We start from the raw sequence: 19473 nt of genomic DNA on the forward strand, positions 1-19473 counted from the left end.
CCTGACCTGCCCGCAGGAGACCCTTCTTTGTTCTCAGAATCTGCTTCCTGCTTACTTTGTCTTCTGCTCTGTGGACTTCAATGGGCAGGGGCCTTGGAAAGGCCCTCGGGCACCAGCGGTAATCCCCAAGAACAAGGAAGCAGACCCAGAGCGGGGGTGGGGAGGTGGGAGGATTTTAGCTATTTAAAACAAGAATGCTCAGGGATCCTCAGATTCAGAACTCAAAACGAGAACCAACCCATGCCGGGAAGGAGGAAGTGCCACATGCGGAGAATTAGGCGCCGGCTGAGCTGGAAGGCTCTGTGAGCTCACAGCTGGCCCTGTCCTGCCCCCCCTTACAGACGGGGAGGCTGAGGCTCAGAGAGGAAAAGCAGGACCGAGTCCCAGGGCTCCGTTCCCACCTGCCCCCTGTGTTTTCTCCATCTCGGTGTGACTGCCCGCCCCTCTCCCCAGTGCTCCCAGCCTGGCTTGCTTTCAGCAACTGGCCAAACCCAGGAGCCAGTGTCAGTGGACACCAACACTTTAGATTCCCGAGGGCTCAGTTCTGAAGGAGGCAACACACTCAAGCACCTGGCCTGCACCAATGGAATATTATTTGGCCGTAAAAAAGGATGCAGTAGTCAGCAAAAGACACCAGACACAAAAGGCCACGTATGGTAAGATTCCATTTACATCCACAGAGACAGAGAGCAGACTGGTGGATGCCTGGGGCAGGGGGACAGTGGACTCAGTCAGCACAGGGGTTCTTTTGGGGCTGATGAAAATGTTCTAAAATTGACTGCAGACTTTAAAAGGGTACATTGTACTACATGTGAATTATCTCTCAATAGAGCTGTTTTAAAATGCTCCCCAAATATTTTTAAAAACCGAAAAAAGCAGAGAACACTGCTCTACGGCTCCAATGATATAAAGAACAAAGTGTAGGACACGAATCTTGCAGTTCAAAGTCCAGTTAATGGTCAACTATCTCCGGGGATGGTGACTAGGCGGGAGCAGGAGGGGGCTCTTGGGGCTGAGAAAGTTCCGCTCTTGAGCTGGGTTTGGGGTCCCGGGTGTTTCCGTCTGTGAAAGATCGTCTCGCTGGCACGGCACAGGCCACACTGCGTGAGCACGGACCCCATCCTCCCTCCCTCCTCATCAGTGGGAAGCAACCGCAGGCGGAAACAGATGGAAAATACAGAGCCCCCAGAATGGGAACAGGTCAGGTCAAAGGGGCCGTGGGGAGCTTGGGAGAACGGAAAGGATGCAACCAGCTGCTACGTGGGCGTCAGCACGAGACCCCAAGCCCTCTGTGGCTTTCACTGTTCGGCAGTCTTGGCTACTGTTTAACCCTTCCTGAGCCTCCGTCTCCTCATCTGTGAAGTGGGCACACCTCTGGAATCACACCTGGGTTCTACCAGCTCTGCCACCTGAGACAAGTGACTTAGCCTCTCTGAGCCCCCATGTGCTCTTCTGCAAACAGGAGCCTCACAAGGCTGTCATGTGCTTGCGTGCGAGGAAGTCTGGAACGCGCTCAGCACGGGGCCCAGAGAGGAGTGAGGGCTCCACGGACAGAGGCTTTCGGGCACCCCAGGCCATGGGGATGGCACTCTCATTCCCGCAGCACCGCATCCTCAGGGCCTTGCATGGCCGGGGCAGCACAGGTGCTCAACACGCCGTGTGCGGAACAAACAGCGGAGCAGAAGGGACTGTGGGGGCGGGCAGGGCACCTGGCCTGCGCCAGGCTGGCTCCTTCCCCAGGTGTCCACACCTTCCACCGCCCCCAGGAGCTCTCCATCTGCAGGTCCTTGCAGAGCATCACAAGCCGGCTCTGCCTTGCTAAGCGCTGGAAGGGGCTCTCAGAGGAGCTGTCCCCCAGGGCTGCTGGAAGGATCACGTTCAGGGACACAGCAGGGAAGTGGGTCTGGTTAATTCCCCAGGAAGGACAGAGGCCAAACACAGGGAAACTGCAGGTTCTGGGGGCCTGGGGGAAATCCCACCCCTATGTGTGTGAAGGCGTGAAGGGACCCGCCAGCAGCATCCCCCCCACCAGGCACCAGGAGTCCCCACAAAGGGACAGAGGGACCCTGGGCTGACATGGGAAAGAGAAAGAGAGCAGACAGCAATGGCCCAGGAGGACAGAGGGAGAAGGACCTCAAAGAGCCTGACTGTGTGTCTGGAGAAGATAATTAACAGCTTAAAAGAGGTCTGACCTCCCACTGACAGCAGAGGAGCTGAGGCAGACGGAATCCAGGTGGGGATACCGTCCCAGGGCCCTGACCTCACAGCCCCTGGCAGGTCTGTGCAGGTGTCTCTGAAGCCCAGCCCCCTTTCTCCATAAGCAGCTGCTAGAACCACACTCAAATCTCCTCTCTCCCTCAGCACAAGCACCTCACTGACTCTCCAAGCCTCAGTTTCCAAATCTGTGAATTGGGTCCAGACCCAGCATCTCCAATATCAAAGGGGATGTGAAGTCAAGCACACCTGGGGGCCAGTCCGGGCTCCACCCCTGACCAGGCACGTGGCCTTAGGTGAGACACTGCATGCTGCAGAGGCTGGATTTCTCATCCATAAAATGGGGACCGGGGAATATCTGGGTAGCACCATGGGGTTAATGAGATGACTAAATGAGTAATGCATGTAAAGTACTTAGAGTACTGCCTGACACACAGTGAGCTCTTCATTTTGAAATGATGATGATGACAGTAGCAGCTAACCTTCTACGTACTCCCAAGGTGCCAGGTACTGTTCTGAGAGCTTTACACTACTATCCTACAAGGTAGGAGCATACCTGAAAGATGAGGAAACTTACTGCTAAGAGCGATGCCCCGGATGTACGTGGCACATGGAAGCTCCAGCCGGGAGCAGCTTCTCCCAAGAGCTCTGCCTGGCTATCTGGTCCTGTGGGAGCAGTTCCCAGGTATTTGCCAACCTCCCTTTTCAACTAGTTGAGTGCAGGTCTTGAGACCAGAGGCTGGAAAGGCTAACCACAGTTTAAGGCACTTGCCTGGGGACCACGGCTTACCTGCCAGAATCTTTTGTGCGAAGGCACGCGGTTGATGGGTGGTGTAGAGAATTCTTGGCCCTTCTCAAACATGAACTTGCATGTGGATCCCAGGAATTGTGGTAAAAATGCAGGTTCTACTTCAATAGTCCTACAAAGGCCGGTTTCAGTCTCATTTTCCTTCCTCCCCACCTGCCCCAGGTGCCCATGGGGCTGGTCAAACCAGCTCAGCCGAAGGCCTCTCCCCCACCACCCGTGGGAACGGCTCTGCCTCACTCTGAGCTCAGGGCTGGGGGTGGGGCTGATGCTCGGCACCCAGTGGTCCAGTGATGCTGCCTCAGTGACCAGTGGGGAGGGGTTTGCCCACCAGGGCCCTAGAGGGGTCCACCTGCTATGGGGGTTTTTTAATTTACTTTTTTTTTTAATCGGGAAGGGGGTGATTAGGTTTTTTATTTAGTTATTTATTTCAATAGAGGTACTGGGGATTGAATCCAGGACCTTGTGCATGCTAAGCACGTGCTCTACCACTGAGCTATACTCTCCCCCTTCTCTGGGTTTTAAACTTTCCCCCTCGAGTTTCCCAAGCCAGGCTGAGTGCTCTCATGCACTCAGTCCCGTTTAATCACCCCCACACCCAATGAGGGACGATGTCAATGACTCCCATTTTATAGGCAAGAAAATGAGGCCCAGAGAGGGGAAGGGACTAAGCCACAGACACACAGCTAGCAGAGGAGCTTTGAATCCGGCTCTACCACCCTGTGCACTTCCTCACACTTGTTACTTCCTTTGGGCTGTTCGTTTTTACTTTAAAGAGAACAAGAGAGAGCTTCTTGGGGCATCTGCTTGCACCCAGCCCTGAGACGCCCCATCCGGAACCCTGAACGTGGGCAAGACAAGCGTCCAGCCCACAACGGAAGGAATGACTGAAAACCACGAATGAGGGTGGACCGGGCGCTTCCTCCTGCCTTGTGGTGTGGGTTGGTTTCCGGAGGCTTTGAGGCTCGGCTCAACTGCAAAGTCTCTCTGCTGGTTTGGGACTCGGGCTGCCCCCAACCACTGCCAGGGCTTACCGGCCTCCGAGCTGGGGAGGCTTCTCAGCCTGGAACTCGGGCCTGCCTGCTCTCTGCTGGTCCAGGGCTTCGCACATCAAGAAAGGCCGCTGGGCTCTCCCCTCCGCAGGCTGCTTGCCCTGCGCTTCCCAACTCCCTCCCTGCACTTAGGGTTTAGTTTGTGATGTTTAAACAGCGGGGAAACGGGGGGGGGGGGGGGGGGGGTCTCCCCTCTAGGGGCTGGCGAAGGAGGGAGCACGTCTCATTCAGCACGCGTCTTCCCAGGCAGTGCCGAGCCACTCACAGTGCAGCCCGGACAAGCAGCACCGGCACCACGCGGACGCCTGTGAAAGATGCAGAGCCTTGGCTGGCCCAAACCCGCTGAATCAGAACCTGCATCCCCCGCATTCCCGTGCAAGTTCGTGTCTGAGAAGCTCCAAGGATTCCCTATAGCACCCATCAGGCGGTTCTCCCAGCCATATGCCTTTGCACAAAAGATTCTGGCAGGACAGCCCTGGTCCCCCGGCCCCGAGGCAGATGGCTCTTTCAAAAGCTGGGGCAGCACCAACCAGCAAAGCCATTCCTCCCCAGCACACACTTTCTCCATGCCTGGGCCCAGCCAGCCTCCCAACACCTGTCATGTCCTCATCACAGGGACAGTGACCTGCATTCCAGCACCTCCCACGTCCCTGGCACTGTTCGGGTGCTGGCTTCAGCAGCCATGGGACAGACACGATGCCTCCTGGGGTTCTAGCTGGGGAAACAATACAGACAGAAAACAGGGTATCTCAGGCAGAGAGAAGCACTCTGAAGACAAACCGAGCAGCCTGGGGATGGAGGAGACGCAGGGAGCCAGTGAAAGTCTCAGTGGGATGGTCAGGGAAGGCCTCACGGTGAGACACGAGCACAGACCTGAAGGAGGCAAGTTCTCAATCCCAGGGGACGCTTGGTGACGCCTGCAGACATTTTTGGTTGTCACATTAGGAAAAGGTGCCACTGGAGGCTAGTGGGTAGAGGTCAGGGGCGGTGCTCAGCATCCTACAATATAGATGACGCCCCCCAGCCCCGCCCCAACAAGAATGACCTAGTGCCAGTGGAAACCCTACCCCAGGGAAAAGCATTCTAGAAAGAAGGAATGGCCCATGCTACAGCCCTGAGGCTGGAACAGCAAGAACGTCCACGTGGCTGGAACAGAAGGAGTGAAAGGAAGACAATCAGGAGGTTGGAGGGGTGGTGAGACCCACTGCACAGGGATGTGCAGGACATGCATGGACCAGGCGGCTGTGACTTCATTTTACCTGGTGAGATGGAGCATGGAGCAGGGAAGAGCCATTTTCGTAGGCTCCCCGTGCATCACTGTGGGTCTGTACTTAGGGAGAGGCGGTGAGAACAGGAGGAGGAGGTCCAGGGGAGGCTGCTGGATCGTCCGGGGGAGGGACGTCTGGGAGGATGAGAAGGTCAACTCAGGACATGTTAAGCGTGAGATGACCTTGGGACATCAAGTGGACGGGCAGTGGCTACGTGAGCCAAGTTCAGAGGAGATGTCCTGGCCGGAGATATAAATTTGGGAGTTAACATCCAGGTGGTATTTCGAGTCAGGGAGGAGTCCTTGCTTCAGCCAAGACGGACCTCTGTAATCTGCCCCCAGCTCCTCCGTCCTCTCACCACTCAGGCTGACGGAGCTGGGTCCCACCTCTGCCCGGAGCACCCTGCCCGCTTCCCTCTGCACACGGGCTCCTCCTCCCTATCCGGCTCTCAGCCCCAGCGTGGCCACCTCCGAGAAGCCTTCATCGACTGACCACCTATCCCAAGGTCAACCTTCTCACAGTGCTCCCAGGGGATCCCCCTCTCTGCCCCGTTTCTTTGCTTTGTCACCGTAGATAATGAACTTGCTTGTATGCCAATTACCTCTGTCACACACAAACACACACACACACACACAGATCCACCTGAACAGAAGTCACCACGAGGAGCAGAGGGAGCCTCCCTTCTAATTCTGTGACCTTGGCACTATAACCCTCCATGGAAGGCCGCTTAATGCCTACTTTTGTAAAGCAAGGACTGAGTCAAGTATTAACCATCTTGGGAAGTCTCTCTCAAATTTTTTTTATGTGAGTCCCCGCTAGTAAATCTAAAACCATTGAGAAAGCGTCTCCCTGCTCCGGGGGACACCTGGGCGCCCTTCCACACCAAGCTGACTTCTCAGGGCTCCCCTTCTCACCTCTGACTTCACACTCTCGCCTGAGCAGGTGGGAGAGCCCTGGAGCTGCTCACACCCTCATTTCCTGGGCAGTTTTACAAGTGACTGGGATTTTCTTTGTAAGTGAGCATACCTCTTCCCAGCTGAGATTTTACAGGGAGGTCTGGTTAACTCCTGGAAGGCATTAAATACTGACAGCAAAACAGCCTCATGATCTAGGCAGGGCCTCAACTCTTTCACTGTGGTGAGTATTTCTTCAAATAAAATTTTAAAAAAAAGGTAGGGGGGAGGGTATAGCTCAGGGTAGAAGGTGTGCTTAGCATGCATGAGGTCCTAGGTTCAATTCCCAGTACTTCCATTTAAAAAAATAAAATTTAATTTTAAAAAAATAAATATTTAGCTACTTGACAGATGAAAAGCAAAGCAACTGGGTTAAAAACTGGCTTAACTGGGCAAAAAGGGAGATGATCGTGGGGATTCAGGGCTCCAGCTACTCCAAAAGCTAGCCCTGCGATGGGACCTTGACCGCCGTGGCCTCAGCCTCTTCATCTGGACAGTGGGGTGATGAGAGCCCCCGAGACCCTTGGGACCACACAGGTGCGCGTCCAGCCCAGCCTGGCACACGTGAGCACCCAGCAGAGGGGGGCTGGGCTCCCGTGTAGGCTCCTAAGCCCGGCTAACCCCTCACTGGGTAAACGGGAGGCTCTGCTGTGGGACGCAAGACAGGCCCTGGGGGTGGGAATCCTGCTGATGCCCCAGGTCTGGCCCATCAGACCCTGCTCGGCGTGCTGCTGGTGGCACTTGACAGTAAGCGGCCACATCCTTTTTCTTCCCTGCACACGTCTGTGGTCACGTTCATCCCAGGAGCCACCCCATCTCTGGTGGCTCAGTGAATCTAAAAATATTTCTGCAATGCAGCTCTATCTAATCAGGCGTCCCCCTGACCTGCACCGGTCAGTTTGAAGGATTCCATTGCATCTATTTCTGGGGCTTGGTGAGCCCGCCAGACTGTTATCAGGAAGTAAAAGTTGCTATTTAGGGAGGAGGGTACCGCTTAAGTGGTAGAGCGCATGCTTGGCATACACAGGGTCCTGAGTTCAATCCCCAGTACCTCTTCTAAAAACCTAATTGCCTCCCCACATAAAATAAAACATATTTTTTAAAAAAGGTTGCTGTTTAAAACATTCACTGCAGAAGGGGTCCCACGGAAGAAAGTAAAAGGAACAGAAGCCATTACTGTATTTTCCTCACTGTCTACAATTAGCATCTTTTTATTTAGGCAGGGTCCTCCCTGCTAGAAAAAAAGCTTTGGAGGACAGAAATCTCTACACCATAGATGCTCAATAAATGAGTCAGAGGAACATTTTCTATCCAACCATTTTTCACCAAGAGGGCCCGGAACTCAGTGCTTTGCGATCAGGGGGGATTCAGGTTTCCAGAGCCATCTTAAAGGAAAAGAATGCAGTATTAGGATTTTGTTTGTTTATTAAATCAGGTGCTGGGCCTTGTAAGGAGCCCACACAGAGTGGGGCCCTGACACACTGGCTGTGAAAGCCTCAGGATAAACTCACCCCTGGATGTCCTTACATGATTTTCAGAAAGAGAGGGAACCTGACCAAACACGGGTAGGAAGTGGTGGGTTAAAAATTAAAATTTTGAGATAATCATGGGATTTTTTTTTAAAAGCTTTATTATATTTATTAAAGCCACCAGTTTGAAAATCCAATTCTTTGTGAAGCCTTTAAATGCAACTTACAAATCTTACTAGGCTGTGTATATACAGTCTGCAGGTGAATGATCACTTTTAAGGGGTCTTTTGCACTAGAAGTATTGAAAAGTCCCCAGTGGGACTCTGACAAGCTCTCAGGCAGCTTCAACCTCTGAGAGGGAGGGATAGAAGGAAGCTCCCTCCACACCCTCCCAGACTAGGGGGCTGGGGGTCTTGCTCAGGGGACTCTGGTCCACGACTTTACAAATCTTTTTTTTTTTTTACATTTTTTATTGATTCATAATCATTTTACAATGTTGTGTCAAATTCCAGTGTTCAGCACAATTTTTCAGTCATTCATGGACATATACACACTCATTGTCACATTTTTTTCTCTGTGATTTATCATAACATTTTGTGTATGTTTCCCTGTGCTATACAGTGTAATCTTGTTTATCTGTTCTACAATTTTGAAATCCCAGTCTATCCCTTCCCACCCTCTACCGCGCCCCCCCCCCCACGACTTTACAAATCTTAATACTAAAGAAACAAAGCACTTTTCTGTGCACTGAAACTCCACAACATCTCAGGGCCTCCTGGACATGCCCAGGGATCAGAGAGGTTGAAGGTCCAGCCTGGGGTCACACATGAAACCCTTGGCAGAGTGGGGACCAGCTCACAGCCCAGAGTCGCTCATCCCTTCTGCCCAGGGAGGATGTGCAGGAAAGCCCAAGGGGGCCAGAAAAGCCGCCCCATCACCCTTCCCCAGGCCCTGGAGTGTGGACTCGGATTAGGCAAAGCAGCTCCAGGGCGCTGGGAGGAGGCCCTTGTTCTTGCAGGCCGTTTGCATAAGTCTGCGGTCAGCTGTGTTACCTCCTTCCTGTAGGCCAGGCTGGGCTGTCACCCAGTGTAGCTGACACTACCTGCTGAGCAGAGACTGCAAGACACCAAAGCAGGCGCTGTGGTGTTGGGAATTATACACCCGACCCAGGGTGCTAAGGCCAGAGGGCCTCAGACAGCACAGCAGGGAGACTGAGGTCCTCACCTATCACTCACAAGCCAAAGCCACACCCCCGGCTTCCTTAGAGACGAATTTCCACACTGGGTTCCAATCCCAGCTCCTCCGCTTATGAGCTGTGTGACCAGGGGCCAGGCGCGTGGCCTCTCTGAGCCTTACTTTCCCACATGCAAATAGGGGAGACGGGGTGCTCCTACCACTACTTCCCGTGGGGCTGTACAAGACAGAAGTAACGTGGCCCAGCTGTGCAGCACAAACCGTGCTGAAGTAACGAGCTTGTGTCTGTGAACCTGTGTGCCAGGCCCTCAGGTAACTTCTTTTGCCAAGAATGTGTAAACCCTGTGAGGGAAATGTTACTACTAACAATGGGTCTTGTCTCTACCGTGCTTGACGGATTACAGAGAACTCTTCCAGTCAATGTACTCACCTACTGGTTCCTCACTTCTTTGTTCTCTCATTCACTCACTCATTTATTTGTTCATTCATTCATTCATTCAACCAACCAACTCCTCCCAGAGCATCTACACTATTACAAGCCCCAGACTCAGCACTAGAGCCGGGGGAAAAGACCCAGTTCCTGTTTGAGTGGCTGACAGACTGTTAGGGCAGGTGGCTGGAAGGGGGGCAGTTACAGTTCTGTGCTGTGAACGCTGGGATGAGGCACCCCCAGGAGGAAGCTGTGGGGGTGCAGGAGGCAGAGGGTATCTTGGAAGAGGTGGTGGCCACACTGGGAGCTCAGCAAAGCAAAAGCTGAAGACCTTGGTGGACCCTCTTTAGCTAGAGCATGGATGTGACCCTGAGGGCACTGGGGAGCCCCTGAGGGCTGGGGAGCAGGGGCTCCTCACTGGGTCCAGGCAGACACACACAGGGCTCGCTTGAGGGCAGGGGTGGGAAGGGCAATGCACGGGAGATAGGCAAGCAGGATCCAAGGTGGCGGGCAGAGCCAATGGCTCACCTTCCCAAGCTCTGGCCTGGCCCCAAGAGGAGTGGGAAGCAGGAGGCTGCACATGGACCCCCAGGACCTGTGGGGGTACAGCCTCCACCCAACCAAGCCTAGAGGGTATACCGGATACCATCCGTGGTACTGAGCGAGGCCAACCTGACCAAGACTGTCCATGCTGGTTAGAAATGCAGAGTCCCAGGCACCACATTTTAGCAAGATTCCTGGGTGATCTGCACACACACTCATGCTGGGAAAGAACCAGTGTGGAGCTCGCCGTTTCATCACATCCTTGCAATGGGGCCGCTGGGCAACATGGTCAGGGCTCAGATGCTAGAACCCCAGAGTGGGAGGGGCCTCCACCAGCACTGCAGCCTCCTGCTCACACAGCACCTGGGCGCCCCACCTCCCCTCCAGCCCTAGCATCAGACGGCCACTACGCATGGGCATCTCAAGGTGGGTCCCCAGGACCCCACCAACAGTGGAATGACATCAGTCCTATCTGCCAAACGCCAAAGAACCCAGCTCAGAGCAGAAGCGTCCTGTACATATCTGCTCATCTTTAATGCTCAAATCAAATCCGCATTCACTTTACAGATGAGGAGACAAGCTCAGAGAAACAGAGCAACTAATACAAAGTTCCCCAGCAAGTGATACAGATGATTCAATATGGTTTGTTTCCCAAGTCTGGGTTTTCTTCTCTGCTTCCCCCAAGTCTGATAAGTAAACACATGTGGAATTTGAACCTGAGGCCTCTCACCAAGCCAAGACCCATGGACCCCAGGCCCATAACAGAGAGCTGTGTGGTGGTCCTGGCCACCAGCACAGGTACTGGCCACCTGGCACAGAGCACGTGCCCACCAACTTCTAAAGGAATGAAGGGTGCCCTTGATACTTCTATGTTCCAATATCCAGGTGTTCCCACCTGTCCTCACTCCTCAACCTGTGACCCCAGGAAGCCCACCTTGCCCTGGGAAACCACTCCACCCTCCACCCCTGCCTGCCTTTGGCGGATGGTACCCAGCCCTGCTCCCTCACAGCTCTGGGAAAAAACAATTTACATTTCCAGCCCCTGGGCCACAGTGATTGGCTCAGCCCTGGGCACGTGATTCCCAACAGAGCCAATGAAAAGCCAGGGAACCTTTGGCTGGTCACTGTTCTGGCTCCTTCACTGGGCTAAGTGAATGAGATGTGCACAATTCAAGAGGTCAGTCCTGACTGCATTTACTTCTGCCTTTAATACAATCAGATTGAGACAGGAGGCCACCAGAACCTAGAGACCACCAGACTCTGAGCTCTGGAAATGGATGCTCTGAGAATACGACGCACTGGATTAACAACATGCCTTTGCTTAGACAGACAAAAGAAAGTGGATAGTATTTACATGTTGGTTTCTATAAAAACTGAGGTCAAACTTAAGTCTGTTTACTAAGAAAAAAGACATTTTCCTGGACTATTAAAAGGTTTAAAGTTCCAAGACTGTAACTTTGAGACTCTGAATGTTTATTTTAGGAAACTACATCTGTTAGAAAGTTTGTGGCAAAACGATATCCACCTGATGTTGGAAACGCTGCCTGCCATATTTCAACTCAAAGATTCCTCACCAACTTTGTGATCAGCTCACCGACTAGGACCTCTCACGCACCTGGTTCTAAGTAACACAAGTACCACCTAAGACCGAACACACTCTCCTAGAAGAAGGTACACAGTAAGGCATTCTTCCTTATAAAAAAGTAACCCAATCAGCTTCTAAGAGAGTCATGTTAAATACACAGTGTAGAAGCGGTGATTTTCCTTGACAGAAACCCGAGGCTGCCAACCACCATCTTGCCTGGGGCTGGAACTACCAACCAGAGGAACCACCAGAGACAAGAGATGTTGTCATGACAACATCCACGCCCCTGAAATGAGCTGCACCACAACCAACTTGTCTCCGAGTGCCCAGCACTGGGCGCAATCCTGGCATTCAACAGGTCCACATTCGTGTCTGGGGTTCCAAGGGAGTCAGGGTGGCTAACCAGCTCTTCATCCGCGCCCCAGTCTCTGCTTACAATGTTCTGATCTCAGTACAAACAGAGATGTGGCTCTCTCCCTCCCACACGAGAACACCTTGTCTAGAAGGGACCAACAGAATAGCAAACACTACGGGTTTGCCCCCAGGAGACGGGGCATCCCACTCAGCCCGAGCAGCCAGCCAGGGCTCAGGGGAAGACAGAAATGGAAAGAGACATAGACATCCCCTAGGGCCACAGCCCTGCCCGACGCCCACACCCAGCTGCCCCTCTTACCGAATGGTGGGCTGGTCTCCACTCAGCTGCTTAAACCTCCGGTGGAGCTGTTCGATCTGGTCTGAGGAGACTTGAGAAGTAGCAGGAAAGAAAGAAAGAAAGAAAAGTGAGAACGGCATCACTGACCTCTGAACTCAGAGCTACAGGAGGCAGCCCGGAGCCTCAGCCCCACCCTCCTGCTCCATTCATCCCCTCCCATCCAGGCCCAGCTGGAGGTAGAAGCCAAGAAGGGGTCTGCCGTCTTCCTGGTAACACAGCCAGGATCATCAGCCTGCACCCTTACCTATGATACGATTACTAACATCAGCAGCTCCAGGGACAGTACACGCGTGAATCAGGTCAATGTCTCCTTCCTCAGCGCATTAAGGAGATCGCATTGGCTTGCCCGACTTCCTCCCCTCCCCACTCCTGAAGACAGGCGTTTCCCCTCGTCCCCCCAACGGAGAAAGGGGCTTCTTGTAGTCACATGTGAAGAGACAGAGGAGGAGCAAAGGGTTCAGGCTGGCGCCGGAAGTGATTTGGGAGACTTATAGTGAGAAGTGTACAGACAACCTGGTAAAGAAAGGGAAGTGGAAGGAAAAGGAACTGAATGTTGACCACTGCTGCTGTGGATCATGTGTTTATAGATTCCCCCAATCATTTCATTTTTTTTTCTTCCAGTTTTACTGAAGTATAATTGACATACAGGACTGTATCAATTTAAGGTGTACCGCATCATGATTTGACTCACACAGAGCATAAAATGATGACCATAGGATATTTAGTGAGCATCCCGCATCTCATATGCAAAATTAAATAGAAAAAAATTTTTTTCCTAGTGACGAGCACTGTTAGGATTTACTCTCTTAACAACTTTCACATACAACATTCTGCAGTATTAATTCTATTTATCATGTTGTACGTTACATCCCCAGTATTGATATAATTGGACGACTGTACCTTTTGAACATCTTCATCCAATTCCCTCTCCTCCCACCCCTAATTGTTTTAGAAAACCTAAGTACAGTTTTGTTTCGTTTTTTTTTTAATTACCGTTTGGGGCAGGTGGGCCATGTCTCCCCCACAACTAAGCCTGGACCTGGTGGGTTCCACCCACATGTCAGTGCTGATTTTATGACATGCACTGTACTCAACACTTACAGGGACCTTCTCACTTCCCCCTCGTAACCCTGTAAGTGAGTGGATACTTTCTTACTGTGTTTTGTCATTTGAAAAGCACAGCGAGGAGAGTGCTATGATCACACAACGGGTAGAGCGGGGATCTGACCCCAAGTCTGTGCATTCAAAAGCTCACCCTTAACTGCTACACAGATCACCCTGTTTTCCTGGTGTTCAAGGCCCCCAGGCCTGTGCCTGGGGACTATATACAGCACAGGGAAAATGTTCCAAAACAGTGGCTGGGTTGGGGAATGGCTCTCTCTCCCCACCACCATCCTCTCAGCATTTCCCATCCCTCAAGCATCTTTCTCTTCCTGTTCCACAGGCAGCTCATTTCTGGGACCAACTTCATCTCACTTTTTTTTTTTTTTTAAAGCTTCAGGCTCAAGCTGTGATCTCCTCAAGAATCTGCAACTCAGAATTCTCAAGCTTCTCTAGATGCAGTTGCTGGCTAGAAAATATTCATTGTGACAACCAACCCATCCCGGAGGCTTGCTCTGTGCTGGTGTTGCGGGGGACGGGTGCCCGTCTCCACACATTAGCTCATCTGTTCCCCATGACACTCTGGGAGGAGAATACATCCCCATTTTACAGATGTAGAACTGACACTCAGAAAAGTCAGGTAATCCCTGGGGACAATGACCACCTTTGGGGAGGAAAATACAGCCATTTACATCACATGTACGTTAGCAAGGATACACACGTTCTCTGTGGTCTAGCCATTCCACTCTTCGACATGGAGCCAACAGAAATGCACACCTGTCCTCATCAGAGGACATGAAGAAGGATTTCACAGCAGGACCATCTGAAGAAGCCTAAACTGGAAATTCCCCAAATGCCCTGTAATGGCATAATAAAGTGTGTGGTAGACTCAAACAAGGGAACAGTATACAGCAGTGAAAATGAACAAACACGATGAATAGTAACTTGAGTGAGTTTCAAAACATAACAACAAGCAAAAGCAGCCAGGCATGAAAGAGCACACACGATGGGATTCCATTTACATAAAACGGGCAAAACTCATCTACAGTGCTGGAAGTCAGGAGAGAAAGGTTACGTACTACAGGGTTCCATGAACATGACATTCTGGAAAAGCAAAATTCTGAAGACCGTTAACAAGATCAGGGGTTACCAGGGGTTGAGGGGGGTGAGGGATGAGCTGGTGGCGCCCAGAGGATTTTTAGGGCAGTGAGACTGCTCCGTGTGATACTGGAATTACGGACACATGTCATTACACATTCCTCCAAACTCATAGAACGTAGGACACCCGGAGAGAACCCTAATGTGAACCACAGGTTCTGGGTGATGATGTGCCAGTGCAGGTCCATCAACGGTAACAAATGTCCCAACCTGGGGGGGGGGGTGTTGACAGTGGGGTAGGCTGTGCATGTGTGGGGAACAGGGGTACATGAGTCATCTTGGTACCTTCCCTGAATTTTGCTGTTAACCTAAAACAGCTCAGAAAAATAAAGTCTTAATTTTTAAAAAAAAATCAGGACAGCAGTTACCCTTGATGGAGTAGTGACTTGAACGGGGCATGAGGGGGCTTCTGGGCACTGGGGATGTTTTATTTCTTGACCCAGGTGAAGGTGACACAGACGTGTTCTCAGAAAGTTTTTGGAACTCTATGTTTACGTGTGATGCATTTTTCTGTACGTGATCTTGCGATAAAACATCTACCCGAGACGTTCAGTAATTCTACTTAGAAAGGATTTATCTTGAAAGAATAAATCCAGCAGGTACAGAAAGATGAATATGTAAGTGTGTTCACTGTTGTGTTCTCCCTAATAGCTTAAAAACTGAACTCAACCTAAGTTCCCACCAAAAGCAGATTACGGGATATTTAGCCAATTACAAACAAAATGCTGCCTTTAAAAGTGACAGTTGTGTATTTAACGTGAACATACACTCCTGACATAATGTTGTCTAAAAACAGCGTGCTATGAAAACAGCATGACTCCATGTTGGGAAGAAAACATCTAAATATACACAAATGTATGTAAGTAATGAAAGAAAGTCAACTTGCTTTCCCAAAATAATAGCAATTATCTCTCAATACTGGGATTAAAGACTATGTTTGTTTTGCTTTGATTCATCTATATTTTCCAAATCTTCTCTAACATACAATGTGTATTTATTAGTCATGTAACGAATATTGTAAGCACACAATACAGTCCCATATGGGACAGCAGAGCGACTGCAAAACTATTGTTAACGATGAATCATTCACTGGCAAGCACTACGTCCTGGGGACATGTGTGCTTATTTTATCCCTTCCATGACCCTACAGCCGACAGACAGACTATTCCCATTTTACAGAAGAGCACACTGAGGTTCTGAGGGACAGGTAACTCGCTTAAGGTCACTCAACTTGAAAGAGGCAGACCCAGGATTTGAACTGTCTGGAGGAACGTTGGTGGTTTAGTTTTGTTTTGTTTTTTAACTGACACCCCACACTGTCTCCCTCTGGGTGATCAGATTAGACTGGCCAGTTAAGAGTTCCCAGCTCTGATCGACAGATTAAAAAAAAAAATACACTGATCTGCTGCAAAATACTGATCAGAAATTGCAGCCAAAGATGTACTCCTAAACCCCCTCTATGAAAGATGAGCACATTGTGCTCAGTGAAAGAGGCCAGTCACAAAGCCCATGCATTGTAAGATCCCATTTATGAGAAATTCAAACCCAAGAGACAGAAAGTAGACCAGTGGTTGCCTGGGGCTGGGGAAGGAGAGAGGGAATCACTGCTAATAGCTGTGGAGTTTCTTTGGGGGGTGGTGGTGGGGGGAGAAAATGTTCTAAGATTAGATTGTTACACAACCCTGTGATTATACTAAAACCTGAGTACCCTTTAAAGGGGTGAAATGCAGGGTTTGTGAGTTGTATCTCAACAAAGACATTAGAGACGGGAACACTGAGACTCGCCCAAGGTCACACAGACAGGACGAAGTGTATAAACCATCAAAGACCAGGTTTCTCTAATGAAGAGTTTCCAGCTAACTGCATCCCAAGTGCATATATACACGACACACATGCACTTCTCTGTCCTGCCTGACTGAAAGCAGAAAAATGAGGACACCCGCCCCAACTGTGGTCCCCTTTTTGGCACCCAAATCCCCAAAGCCAAGAGCTCGCCCCTTAGCTAAGCTCCAGGCGCCCTCAGCTCCATTCCCCGGGCCCCCCAACAGGGTCTGTCCCTCGAGCACCTGACACACGTGTGCCTGTATCACACCCTGAAAGACCCTGTCTGTTGCTCCCCTCACGGGTTCCAGAGATGGAAGCTTTCCCAGTTTCCCTGCTCCTCACTCTGAGCCCTCTCTCCAGGCCCCTGTGAGGCCACAGTTGCCAAGGGAACAAGAGGCAGAGACAACTCGGGGCCTGGCATCGCAATGTCCTTATTTTGGGTTTTAGATTTCAACCTGAGGGAAATGTACACCCTACCACGGGGCTGGTGAGAGTTTAATCTGCCCAATTTTGGAGGGGGCGGGAGTGACTTGTCACTTTGTATCAAAAGCTTAAGCAAAAAAACATATGCCTGCCGGGTCCAATACAGAGACACCAGCCACATGTGGCTACTAAGATGTGCCGAAGTGTAAAAACACACAGGCCTTCAAAGACTTAGTATGAAAAAAATGTAGACTGTCTTAAAAATCTTGATACTAATTACGTGCTGAAATATTTTAGACATAACGGGTTTAATACAACATATTATTTAAAGTGATTTCACCTGTTAACTTTTTTTTAATGTGGCTAATAGAAAATCTAGAATTATATTACACCTATAGCTCGTTGAAAATTTAGAATTGTTCCACCTCACAGTATATTTGTACTGGGCAGTGCTTGGGATATGTGCTCTGAACCAGAAACTTGATTCCTAGGAACGATTCCCGAGGAACCAAGACAAGTGTACAAAGATAAACACGTAAGAGTAAACATTGTTGCCTGTTTGAAATGGTTAAAAAAAATAAAAACTGGGGAAATGGTGAGCCACGGGAAACTGATCAAATAAATCCCGGTGCATCCCGAAGGCAGAATACTCCACAGTCTTTAAAAAAAATTTTTCTTTTAAATATTGTGGGACACAGAAAACTTGTTCACGGAATATCATTACAAGGAAAAACCGACAGGCAATAAAGGTCTCGTTTATATGAAAGTTCACACAGATATGCATGTGCGTGCCCAGGAAAAATCAGGCAAGGGTTATGACCAAACAGTAAATCGTTCCAGATGGTAGAACGTCAGGACATTTCTCTCCTCCAGTTCTTTATTTTTGCTTATCCGTCCTTTAACTTTTCTGCAATTAAGAGGGATTACTTGTGTAGTCTTATTTAAATTTCAGTTTTTCTTTTAACCTTGACGGCTTCATGAAAACTCAAACAGAAAATGCCGAAGTGTTGGTGAGACTGTGGAGAAACTGGAACGCCCCCAGACTGCTGGCGGGAATGCAAAATGGTGCAGCCGATGTGAAAAACAGCTTGGTGATTCCTCAATAAATTAGACATAGATTTACCACACACGATCCAGAAATTCTCCTCCTAAGTATATACCTGAGATAAATGAAAACATTCGTCCACACAGACACCTGTAAGTGAACGTTCACAGCAGCACTACCCACAACAGCCAAAAGGCACAAACAACCCCGATGTCCATCGACAGGTAAATAGATAAAAAAATTAAGTGTTCTGTCCGTACAATGGACTAGTATGTGGCCGTAACAAATAGCGAAACACTGACACCTGCCACAGCGTGGAGAAACCTTGAACACTGGTTGAGGGAAAGAAATCAGACACAAAAGGCCACATCGTGTATGATTCCCTTTATATGAAATGCCCAGAAGAGGCAAATCTGCAGACATAGCAAGTGGACTAGCGGCTGCCAGGGGCTGGGGTGGGGGGAAAGGGGGACTGCTAATGGATACGGGGCCAGTGTGCAGCCCTGCTCTGCGGAGCAAGGGGCCACTGGGGGAAGGAGAGTCGCACGGACTAGGTCAGAGACGACACTCAGGGAGGAGGGCGGGAGGAGACCAGGGGCAGAGACACAGGCCCCCAAACCCTCGCATGACTCGGGAGGAACTGGAACATCTGTACTCGCCCACTGTGGGGTGGTCAGGACTATCTGAGCTTGTGTTCCCCCGGACCCAAGTCTAGGGGTGAGGGGCATAAGAAATAGGAGTTGCTCCTTGCTTCCAGATTCTGTGCTACACTCAGGGGCCTGGGGGCCTGAGAGACTCCCTTGTGGTGCACCTGTGTCAGCTTAGCCCCCTGACTGGTGCCCTACTGCACATTAAGAGATATTGACTGAGCGCCTCTGGTTTGCTGGGCATCTGCCAGACGCCAGAGATGCAGACACAAATGGCAGAGCCCTCACCTCACTGGGATCCAAGATCCTAAGTGCGGTGTCCTCTTGCCAAGGAGCACCAAGGTGGGAGCGGGGCTTCCAGTCCACGGGGATCGGGTGGGAGGCAATGCTCAGTGGGATCCCAGAGGCTGGGGGCCAGACAGGGGAGGCAGGGCTGGTAGAACTCAGGGAGCCCCAAGCCCTTCAGCACAGCTGGAAGGCAGACCAGGAACAGGGCTGCAGGCGGGGCACACATGTCAGGCTAATTCAGACTTCACCCTGAGTTTTCAGAGGATGCTAAGCCATGGAACAAGATCCCATATGCCTGGCACAGCATGGAGGGTGGATGCAGACAGTGGGCCTGGGTACCCACTGAGAGGCTGGCAGATGTAGTGGTCCAGGTAGGGAAGGGCACCCAAAACACAGCTGGGAGAAATAAAGGCGGCTGAGAACATGCTGGCTGCTTCCTCCAGGGGCGCCCCAGAGCCACCATGCCTCCCTGCACCCCGTTTTCCCCTGCAGTGTCAGCCTGGATGCAAGCACTGGGACACCAACTGGCATCACTGGGGAGATCTTGGTGGCTTCTGGGGCCGCCCAAAGCTCTCCTGCTTGCTGCATCCCGATAGACTGGCAAGGACTCAGTCCATGCATCAGCCAAAGCCCTGGACCACAGAGGGGCACCAGGCCAGACAGAAAGGTGAGCTGACCACACCCGGCCAAGAGCTGCTGGTTCAACCCCCAGCTTCCTGTCCTCCTAAACCGTCTCCCGGAGGCTGTTACTTCCTCCACCGT

At 51.0% G+C, this 19473-nt stretch overlaps 1 protein-coding gene across 3 annotated transcripts in view; it reads right to left on the bottom strand.

Annotated features, from left to right (window-relative positions):
* The window catches only part of TESC (tescalcin), a 45215-nt gene that overhangs the window by 14740 nt on the left and 11002 nt on the right, over window positions 1-19473 (bottom strand). For all 3 annotated transcript variants that reach the window (XR_012066262.1, XM_072953096.1, XM_006204788.4), the window contains exon 2: window positions 12187-12256. Coding sequence is in view for 2 of the 3 variants with exons in the window: in XM_072953096.1 (XP_072809197.1) it covers window positions 12187-12256 (70 nt within the window). In the remaining variant the exon portion in view is untranslated. The remainder of the gene's footprint in view (window positions 1-12186; window positions 12257-19473) is intronic.

The sequence above is a fragment of the Vicugna pacos genome, chromosome 32 (genome assembly GCF_048564905.1).
Source record: "Vicugna pacos chromosome 32, VicPac4, whole genome shotgun sequence".
NCBI classification, from domain to species: domain Eukaryota; kingdom Metazoa; phylum Chordata; class Mammalia; order Artiodactyla; family Camelidae; genus Vicugna; species Vicugna pacos.